Source organism: Rattus norvegicus, chromosome 6 (assembly GCF_021556685.1).
Source record: "Rattus norvegicus strain SHRSP/BbbUtx chromosome 6, alternate assembly SHRSP_T2T, whole genome shotgun sequence".
NCBI lineage: Eukaryota > Metazoa > Chordata > Mammalia > Rodentia > Muridae > Rattus > Rattus norvegicus.
The window spans coordinates 78,712,559-78,723,684 of record NC_141539.1 but is presented as its reverse complement, the minus strand read 5'-3'; the positions used below and the strand labels follow the sequence as shown (position 1 = coordinate 78,723,684).

The window sequence follows — 11,126 nt, the reverse complement described above, 5'->3', positions numbered from 1 at the left end:
AAAGGAGCCTTTCTCAGCTTCTGGTGAACTTAACTCAAAGCTAGGGTAGTAGATGATCACCAAAGCCACCAGTGTTCCCAGAATTAGTTCCCAAGAAAATAAAGAAATATAGATGAGGAATGAGCAGAGCAAACAGATTAAGAATGAGTGAAAAAATAATTCAGTGACTGGGATGGCCCTTTTCATTTTAATCTCTAGACTAAGAACATCTATACTATGGAATACTATTTGGCTATTAAAAACAAACACATCAGAGACTTGAGCAAGCTGGAGGGATCCAGGACACCACAAGAAGACCTATAGAGTCAGCTAACCTGGGCCCATGGAGCTCAGAGAGACTGACCCACCAACTAAAGAGCTCGCACGGGCTGGACCTAGGCCCCTACAGATCTGTAGCAGATGTGCAGCTTGTTCTTCATGTGGGGCCTCTAACAACTGTAGAGGAGGCTGCCTCTGACTCTGCTGCCTGTTATTGGGTCCCCTTCTCCTACCTGGGCTGCCTGTTTGGGCTTCAGGGGGAAAAGACAGCCTATTCCTGCTAGAACTAGATGTCCCAGTGTGGAGTGGTACTCAAGGGGGACTCCTGCTTGTCTGAGGAGGAGAGAAGGTAATTGGGGGAGGGATTTGTAAGAGTAGGAGTGGGAGAAGAGGGAGGGGGTTTCTATTGGGATGTAAAGTGAATAAAAATTATGGAAAAATAAAAAATAAACATAGGGGTTAGAGAGATGGCTTATCGTTAGAAGCATTGACCGCTGTGGTGGTTTGAATATGCTTGGTCCAGGGAATGGCACTGTTAGGAGGTGTGGCTTTGTTGAAGGAAGTATGTCATCATAGGGGTGGGCTTTGAGACCCTCCTCCCGGCTGCCTGGAAGACAGTCTTCTCCTGACTGCCTTTGGATCAAGATATAGAAATTCAGCTCCTTCTCCAGCACCATGCCTGCCTGGATGCTGCCAGCTTCCCGCTCTGATAATGGACTGAACCTCTGAACCTGTAAGCCAGCCCCAATTAAATGTTGAGCTTTGTAAGAGCTGCCTTGGTCATTATGTCTCTTCACAGCAATTGAAACCCTAAGACAGCTGCTCTTGCAAGGACCCAGGCCCTGTTCCCAGCATCCACATGGCAACTCCCAGCCATTTGTGACTCCAGTTCCAGGAAATATGACATCACCTCTCACCCCTCAAGGGACGAGGCATGCACATGGCATACATGTACATCTGCAGGTGAAACACTCATGCACATAAAATAAATCTTTAATATAAATAAGTATGCTCATAAAAAGATGGCTTGGTAGTTAAGAGCACTGGTTCATGCAGAGGACCTGGGTTTAATTCCCAGTACCAACATAGTGGCTCATAACCCCATAACTCCAGTTCCAGGGAACCAATGCCCTCTTCTGACCTCCTCAGGGACCAGGTCAGCACACAGTGGTCTAAGTACATAGATGGGAGCAAAACCACTTATACATATAAAATAAGGTAGTCTAAAAATATGATTTCAATTTTTTTGACAGAGAGAAGAGAGAGACAGAGACAGAGAGGAACCAGGCTGGCCTCAGACTCACAGAGATCCACCAGCCCCTGCCTCTAGAGTGCTGGAGTTAAAGGTGTGTGCCACTGCACCCAGCTCTAATCATTTTCAAATAAATAAACAAATACCAAGGAATAAACTAGTCAAGGAGATGAAAAGCCTCTACCATAAAAACTTTTTGACACTTCAGGGGCTAAAGAAGATCCTGGAAGATGGGAGGATCCTGCCCCATACTCAGATTGGTAGAAGTGATATTATAAAAATGCTTATATTAACAAAAGCAGTCAATAAAATCCATCTTAAAATTCAATGACTTTATTTACAAAACTATAAAGGGCAACCCCAAGAACAAAGAGTGTTTCTGGAGTTATTAGAAGACTTAGTCTCAAATACTTGGTCTGTCACAGTAACAAAACGGCAAAGACATGTAGACATACAGACCAATAGAACACTAGGTTCAAAAACAAAAAAAAAACCCAACTATAGTTGTCTAACTTGGATAAAGATGCCAAACACACATATTGAGGAACTAGAAAGATGGCTCAGTAATTAAGAGCACTGGCTGCTTTTCCAAAAGACCTGGGTTTGATCCCCAGGCCCTGCATGGCAGTTCATGACCATCTGTAACTCCAGTTCTAGGGAACTGGTGCCCTCTCTGACCTCCACAGTGCACAGATATGATACATACAGTCAAATAACTCATGTGCGTAAAATAAAAGTCTATAAAATCTCAATGAAAAGAATTTGAAGTACTTTGGGGAAAAGGTTGTTAAGCAAATGATCTCAGGAAACTGGATTTCCACATAGAGGAAAATGGTCTCTCTATATATATACGAACATGCAAATTTAAGATGGATCAAAAACCTTCATGTGAGACTCCAAACTTTGAAACTGCTAGAGGAAAATATAGGAAAAAGTTTCAAGATATAAGCCTAGACAAGGATTCTCTAAAAAGGATTCCAAAACCTCAGGAAATGATGCCAATGGCTGACAAATAGATCGTGCGAGGTTAAAAGCTTCCGTACAGCAGAGGCAGAAGGCAGAGGAAGATGACAACAGATGATGCATAAGTCGTAATGGCACCAACTAATAAAATAGGCCAGCACACCTTTAATCCCAGAACTCAGGATGCAGAAGCAGGCAGATCTCTGTAGGCTAACCTGGTCTACATAGCAAATTCAGACCAGTCAGTGCTACACATGTAGTGAGACCCGGTCTCAAAAGAGTAATAACTTTTTTTTTTTTTTTTTGCTTCTTTTTTCGGAGCTGGGGATCGAACCCAGGGCCTTGCGCTTCCTAGGCAAGCGCTCTACCACTGAGCTAAATCCCCAACCCGAGTAATAACTTTTTAAAGGACAAGTTGCACTGGGTCAGCAATAGGCTTTACTAGAATAGTGGATGAGAAAAGAATTTCTACTCTTGGCTTACTTATTTGATGCCAGCTGTCCTACATAGGACTTCACTATACAATTCCTAAAAGCAAGCACTCTTCCTCTTTTTTTATTTTCATTTAATTTTTTTTTTTACTTATTCACTTTATATCCTGCCCCCAACCCAGTCACCCCTCCCAAATTCTTCCCCCATCCCCAGCAAGCACTCATTCTTTTTTTTTTTTTTTTTTCAGAGCTGGGGACTGAACCCAGGGCCTTGCGCTTGCTAGGCAAGCGCTCTACCACTGAGCTAAATCCCCAACCCGCAAGCACTCATTCTTAAGAAGACAAAACTATAAGCAGGTGTTGTCATGAGCCTCATTTTTATTACAACTCCTCCTGTTATATAAAACATATGAAAGAAATGTGTATGCTTTAAAAATAAATAAACAAAAGGGTGGTGGTGGTGCACGCCTTTAATCCCTGTGCTGGGGAGGCAGAGGCAGGCAGATCTCCAAGTCTGAGGACAGCCTGTTCTACAGAGTGAGTTCCAAGACTACTGCCAGGGATACACAGAGAAAGGGGTGTGTGTGTGTGTGTGTGTGTGTGTGTGTGTGTGTGTGTGTGTGTGAAGAGATAACTCAGCACTTAAGAGCACTTCCTGCTCTAAGAAAGGACCCAAGTTTGGTTCCCAGCACCCATATCAGGCAGCTCATGAGGGCCTGCAACTCTAGCTCCGGTGAACATACCTCTTCTGGCCACCTGCACACACATAGTCGACCTTCACACAGATACACACACACATGTGCATGAGTAAAACTAAAAGGATTCTTTTATATTTATTTTTTATGTGTGTGCACATGTGCAGGTGCTTATGGAAGCTAGAAGAGGGAGTCAGAGCCCCTGGAGCTGAAGTCACATGTGTGCTGCCTGACATGGGTACAGGGTACTACCAAGCTTGATGACTCAAGTTTAATTCCCAGGGTCCACAGGAGAGAGGAGAAATGACTCCCATGAATTGTCTTTTTGACCTTCTTCATGTGTGCCATAGCATTCTCTCTCTCTCTCTCTCTCTCTCTCTCTCTCTCTCTCTCTCTCTCTCACACACACACACACACACACACACACAGAGAGAGAGAGAGAGAGAGAGAGAGGTATTCTTCTAGTAATCTCAATACATCCCATTTACAGGGGAAAAGAAATGTAACTCTAGTAGCTTCTGTTCTTACTTGGGTTATAATTCTGTCCAAGGTATCTCCAGAGCATTTTGTGACTTCTCCCTCTTCTTGCAGGATTACAGGTGTAAGCCAACATCCCTGCTTCTCATTCTGCCTTTGCTTAGTACTTCAATCACTGAGGTAATATTTACAGTGTTTGTTCTCCTTTTAGTGATAAGAGGGGTCTAAACCCAGGGAGACGGTGCTTGCCTGTAATCCCAACACCTGCAGGATGGAGGCATGATCAGTTCAAGGTCATCTGCAGCTACATCATGTATCAAGAGACCTGCAAAGGCTCCAAATGAGATCCTGTCTCCATTCAAACACACAAAGAAGAGAAAGATCTAAGCGATTCATTCAAAGTTGGGGCTTTCCAAAAGGAACCCGAAATGTTACAATGCTGACCCTTTCAGTGAAAAGCACAGGTGAATGAAGCAAGGAGCTCTACTCTACCACCGCACCCCGTTTCCTCTCGTCGCAACCACGGAGCAGCGCCCGGAGCCCGCGAACCGCTCGAGCGATGAACCCGGATGGTCGCTACGGCCAGCATCAGGGCTCCCGCCGCCACTGCGTTGTTCTTCTAGCGGTTCTGGAGCTCGGGGGTCAGGCGGAGGACACCGGCCGGCGGCGGGGGGCGGGGCCGGACCACGTGACCGCCCCGCCCGCCCTGCGGCCCTCCAGCCCGCCGCCCGCCCGGCTGCAGCTCCCGGCGTCCCCTGCACTCTCTGCTGCCCGCCGCCGGCCCCTCCTTCTTCTCATTCCAGTGCCACCGAGCCGGAGCCGTAGCCGCCGCTGCCGCAGCAACCTCAGCCGCGGGCACTATGGTAAGGTGGGCGCGCTGGCGGGGGATGCTGGGCGCGGCGCGGAGCCCCGCGCGGCCGCCATCTTACCCTGCCTGGGCCTGTGCGGTGGGCGCTTCCGCGCTGCGGGCCGGGGGCTCGAGGCCCTGCGACAAGCGGGCCGCTCGGAGTCCTGAGGCGGGAGAGCCTGGCGCAGGCCTGGCGCGAGAGGGTCGCTCCTTGGGCCACGGCTCCGCGTGCTGCTCAGCCCTGCGCGGCTTAATGTTTTTAACTCGCGCGCTTTAAGGTTGGTACGTGCCCAGAAGCTTCTGGGTGAGGGTCTAGGAGGCCCGCCATAACACCACTCTGAGGAGATTTGAGCAGGTAGAAACCTATTTTAAAACGCTTTCTCGCCGTAGGAAGCCTTTTCACTGGACCCGTTAGTTTCAAAGCGGCTGCCAATGGGCGGTGGGGCGTTTTTGCTGTAAGCCGCAGCGGTTGGAGTTTACACTTGATTCTCTTTCCTTATGTGGAAGCAGCAGTGGCTAAGACGGCTTTAAAGAAAAAAAAAAATAGTAGAAGCGTTAACTGAAATCCTGGAGTGTTTTTTAAGGCCCGCAGAGTTGACACAATACAGAAGGTATTTTTGCTGCTGCTCCTGAAGCTCTGACATCACCCAGTGAAATAGGAAACATTTCAGGCATGGCTCAACTCTATTTGTCCCTTCCCACCTCCCGTTAGCGTTTCTCTCCATACTCCTTTAAGAAGGATGAATGGGCAGTATGAGTTAGACATTTTGGCCGTATCTTCTGATATTTAAATGTGACCGATCTAATAGGACCGCTTACGTTGTTTGGTGCAGTTTTTAATAGTCTGGCCAGACTGAAGTTGAAGCCTTGTTAGTAGTCAACGGTTTTGGTTAAAATCAAAATCCTTGTTCTAAATTCCCATCCTTTGTTTGTTTTCAGGCATCTGGAGTTACAGTGAATGATGAAGTCATCAAAGTTTTTAATGATATGAAAGTAAGAAAATCTTCTACCCAGGAGGAGATCAAAAAAAGAAAGAAAGCAGTTCTCTTCTGTTTAAGCGATGACAAAAGACAAATAATTGTAGAGGAAGCAAAGCAGATCTTGGTGGGTGACATTGGTGATACTGTAGAGGACCCCTACACATCTTTTGTGAAGTTGCTACCTCTGAATGATTGCCGATATGCTTTGTACGATGCCACATACGAAACAAAAGAGTCTAAGAAAGAAGACCTAGTATTTATATTCTGGTGTGTAAAAACAAAAGAAAAAACGTACTTTTAAAAATGCAAGGATTATTATTATTATCATAGTCGGTTTTTGCCTTTGTTTTTCTTTTGAAATTCAACATTTTCTCCCCCGTAGGGCTCCTGAAAGTGCACCGTTAAAAAGCAAGATGATTTATGCTAGCTCTAAAGATGCCATTAAAAAGAAATTTACAGGTATAAACATTGATTGTTTTGTACAGAATAAAGTGACTTTTTCTTGATTGTAAGGTTAACGGGTTTTGCTTTTTTTTCTTTTTAGGTATTAAACATGAGTGGCAAGTAAATGGCTTGGACGATATTAAGGACCGCTCGACACTGGGAGAGAAACTGGGAGGCAGTGTTGTAGTTTCCCTGGAAGGAAAGCCACTGTAAAATAATAGCCAAGTGCCATTTGATCTTAAGGGGCTTACATTTATTTCTCCAGCTCAGTCCACTGGAATTGTATTAGGTTTTGTTTTTTGTTTATTCCCTTTCCACTGGTCCCGTTCAACACAATGAATGAGTGAATATAAGAAGCCTGTCAGTGATCGCCATTAGACTGTTTCATATGGTTACTTTCTGTAGATCCCAAGGAATGCCTTCCCGTCCTATTTTAGCCAAAACAACTGGTTCCATGCCTTCCTTGCGTGAGCACTACAACGGATTGTCAGCGTGAATAGCTTAGAGTACTACAGAGGGTGAGCTAATTGAATGCCTTGAAAGTATTCTCCACTGGTCATATGGGAAACTTGTTTCAGTATTATTTATAGTCGAGCTGCACTTGATCACAGTTCTCTGCGGCACTGGAGCAGTCACACACCTCACCCGCCTTGGCTCGCCTATTGTGACATGGCAGCACAGGTTTAACACTATTGGTTAAAAGCACTTTTATTTTGTAATGCGTTTAGTCCCTTATAAAGAATGCCAATTAAGTTTCATTACCTGTCCTCAATTTATCCTAGTATCTCAGTGTTCATTTTTCTTACCTGCATATTTTCTTCAAAGGAATAGCTGTGTTGATGTCTTTGGATTCCCAATGAGTGTACACTACTGTATAATTATAGGAGTTTTATGTTTACCATATGAGTCTTGAAACACTACAGATATTTTGAATATCAGTCATGATGGCAATTTCTGTATAAAAGAGCCTTAAATGGAACATTGTTTTGAGATCAAACTCCCTGCCCTCATAAAAGTGGCCACGTTGCAATAAAAATTGTGGCAGATTACAGAATGTTGCCTTGTTTTCCTTGGAAATTTTGCAAATTATTATGTGAAAGTTTAGGGTAAATGGTGACTAAGCTCTGCACTGGTATTTGGAATTTTTTTCCTTTAATCTTTGGTTTAAAATATCTTAAAATCACTTATATACAATCATTAAAAGAGTGGTACTTTTACAAATGTTTATGTTACAATATGGAGATCAAAATTTTTCTGCACTTTGGCATACTCCACTTAATTTGTTCTCTAGATAAATTAGGAGATTAATTCAGAGTTAAGTTATAAATAATTGAGTCGGATGAATAGGATGTTTTATTACTTGGTCATAATGAAAATAATTTGTAAAATGTCATTCAAAGGTTTAATGATGATTGTGATATTTAGGAAAGTCTGTTTCAGCCACAATTCCTTAATATCTTTTCCAAATTGAATTGGAGGAGAAAATAGTATAGCAGTCTTAAACATTAGTAATGGGATTTGGCTGTGGTCCCGAGCGTTCTCCTTCCTTATAGAGAACTTGATCTGCTCAGTGTGCGCTCTTTGCTATTAGCCAGAGCTATTTATGGCAAACACATGCTTTTGTATCTTGTCATAGTCATCCACAGATGGCAAAACTGGACTTGATTCTACCGGTATGCAAGGCAGGAGTGCTAGTGAGCAGTCGTTTGTGGCTCTGGACTCCATTGCCGTAGCCTGTGGAGTGCTTTTATCAGAATATAGGAAATGAAATGTCCTTTTTAAAAATATGTGGAAGTAATTTGGGTGTAATTAATTTTTTTCTAACTTTTTGAAAGTTTTTTTTCTTCAGATGAGAACATTAACATAGTGGTTAAATGTCTAGGCTTCCATTTAAAACTACACAACTGAACGTGGGATCTTTTTAGCACTAAGCAATTTTATTTCAGCCTTTCAGCTGTCGCTGTGAGTTGTTCCAGACCTTTCTGTGGCTTTTTGGTAAGGCTGCTAATAAGCAAAGCATGAGAATGGTGTATGCTAAACCATATGTTTAAACTGATCTTTGCACCAAAGGACTTTTTCACCAAGTTATTTTGTTATTCTTCCAAATATTAAGAGATTTTTAAAAAGTAAAGGAGTGACCTTTTTTTTTTATAGCTGATTTCTCAATTTCTTTATATGCTTTTTTAGAATAATTTCAAAGATTAAGTGCTGCTTTAAACTATTATACTTTGAGTTTTAGATTGGCCAAATACATTAATGTAGTTAAATTCATCTTTAAAGTACACATATGTGCCTAGAGCCAAAAAAAATAATGATTTAATTTATGATCTTATGTTGAGACTAATTTGACATCTTATTTTACAGTCATTTACAGTGAAACAATGTTCCAGGTAGCTTTAAAAGCTATACGGTGCTAATTAGTAAAATATTAAGGGCAATATTTTACTGCTAGCTTGCAAAATTTTAAGTGTTTTAAAAATAAAATACATGAAAATATTTAAAGCTGTTCAGATGTGTTTACTTCCATTTTAAACACTGAAAGTGGGAAAACTAAGATTGTGGATTACAGAGGCAGTATTATCTGCAGCCCTTTTCAGGATTTTAGTTCCTATGCTTTTGTTTAGGAATCCTGTTTCAGGCCCAAGAGATGGCCAATAGGTAAAGACTGTGGAAGCCTGGCCATCTGACCACAGTTCCCACTTAACAGAGGAAGGAACAAAGGGGCACATACGTGTGCACATACACACATCATGCACACAGAAACACAGTAATAGTAGATATGGGGTTTTAGAAATCCCAATTTCAGAATTCGGCTTGATGGCGCATATCTGAAATCCCAGCACTCAAGGGGCTTCAGAATCAGGATGGGCACTTCAGGGTCTTATCCAGGTACATAGTGAATTCCAAGCAAGCCTAGATTACATGACACAAAAGAGTGTCACTCAGTATTACGCAGTGTTAGCATTTTCAGACAGATGGTACAGTTGGCATTTGTCCTGAACTGACTCCCACCTGTCACTTTCCGTATTAATGATGTGGCCAGCGTTATACTTTTAAAAAGGTTCATTTGTTTTTGTTTTATGTGTATGAGTGTTTTGCCTCCTGTATGTATGTGTGCAGTGTGAGTGCCTTGGGCCTGTAGAGGTCCCAGCACTCAGGGGATTGAGACAGGAGGATCAGTGCAAGTTCAAGACCAGCCTGGCTTATATTAAAGCAGGTTCTGATCCCCTGGAATTGGAGTTACAGATAGTTGTTAGCTGCCAGCTGCCAGGTAGGTGTAAGATCCCAGGTCCTGAAAGGAGAATTGTTCTGAACTTCTGGGCCATCTCTGCATCCCTTATGGGATCTTTTGAAAGAGGTTTCTCATTAAAGAATAGTCTCAGCTGTGGTAAATAAATGTAGAGGCTGTTTCCCTCTTATAAAAGTATCTTAAGCCAGATGTGGCATGTGCCTGTAGTCTCAGCACTCCGGCTGAAGCAGGGGGATTATAGTAAGTTTGAGGATAGCCTAGACTATGGAAAACCAACAGACAAAACCCGCTTTGGAACCAGCTAGTTGGCTCATTGAGTAAAGGCACTTGTCACTGAGTCTGACCTCAGAGTTTGATCTGAATTCACATGGCAGAAGAGTCAGCTCCCAAAAGGGGTCCTCTGAGTTCCTCACACACACACACAGGTAAGTAAAGGGGTCCTCTTAGTTCCTCACACACACACACAGGTAAGTAAAGGGGTCCTCTGAGTAGTTAGACTATACAAAATGCCATGAACATTCACTTTCTCTGACTGTAAAAGCCACTGAAAGGCTAGTGTCAGTTGTACAAGCTTAAAATCCCAGCACTCAGGAAATTCAGACAGGAGAATCAGTGCAAGTTTGAGACTAGCCTGGATTATATGGCAAGGTCCAGGCCAAGGCTACCAAGCAAGACCCTATACAAACAAATTGTGAGAACCTCTGAATGTGACTTGCTTTTCAGATAACTCAGGTTTAGGTATTAATTTTGCTTTGAGATACTGCCTTCCCTGTTGCTGTGGCCAGCCTATGTAGACCATGCTGGCCTCAAACTCAGAGATCTGTTTGTCTCCGCCTCTTGAGTGTTGTGATTAAAGCTGTACAACATGACACCTGGTTAGTTTCAGGGTTTATGAGCCATAATAAAGGGAAAGGTAATGTCTGCCATATCTGGCATCTTAGTATCAAATGTAGAAACACTTAGTGCTTTGCAGTGCTGGGAATCAAACCTGGGTGTCGTGCTTCCAGGCGGTCCTAGAAATGCTTTGTAAAAACAGAAAAATGCTATGTAAATGTGAAAAGTTTTAAATCTCTTACCTTTAAAGATGTATTTGTTTTTTATTTTATGTATATGAGTGTCTGCATATATGTATGTGTGCCATGTGTGTGCCTGGTGTCCAAGGAAACCAAAAGAGGGCACAGGAGTAATAGGTGGCTGTCAGCCACAGTGTAGTGTAGTGCTGGGAACTGAATCGAGGCCCCCTGCAAGAGCACCAAATGCTTTTCACAGATGAGCCATCTCACCACTGGCCTTTAATAGTTAAGTAGATTCTTTTTTAAAAGGCATTAAACAGCCTGGTACGATGACACACACCTGTAATCCCAGCACTTAGGAAGCTAAGGCGGGGAGTAGGCTGGTGTATTGAAGATCACTGTTCTATTTTTGTAACAGTTCCACTTGCTCTCATAGTTTAAGTAATAATTAGCTGATAGAGAATGTCTTCTTTTAGAAGTATATCATATAGAGTACTAGGGGTGACTCAACTAAGT

The 11,126-nt window shown here is 42.9% G+C and overlaps 1 protein-coding gene across 6 annotated transcripts; it reads left to right on the top strand.

Annotated features, from left to right (window-relative positions):
- Positions 1 to 2,795: 2,795 nt before the first annotated feature.
- Positions 2,796 to 8,849, top strand: Cfl2 (cofilin 2). 6 transcript variants are annotated; one of them, XR_015622054.1, is made up of 4 exons: positions 2,796 to 4,939; positions 5,863 to 5,916; positions 6,286 to 6,362; positions 6,448 to 7,398. XR_015622054.1 is itself a non-coding variant. In NM_001108982.2 (4 exons), the coding sequence occupies exons 1-4, from the start codon at positions 4,937 to 4,939 to the stop codon at positions 6,558 to 6,560; spliced, it is 501 nt and encodes a 166-aa protein (NP_001102452.2). In that variant the 5' UTR covers positions 4,803 to 4,936; the 3' UTR covers positions 6,561 to 8,849. The 6 variants fall into 6 exon arrangements, 2 of the variants coding, with proteins under 2 accessions (NP_001102452.2, XP_087410197.1); XR_015622055.1 differs by having other exon boundaries at positions 5,863 to 6,027; XR_015622053.1 differs by having other exon boundaries at positions 2,796 to 5,201.
- Positions 8,850 to 11,126: the final 2,277 nt, after the last annotated feature.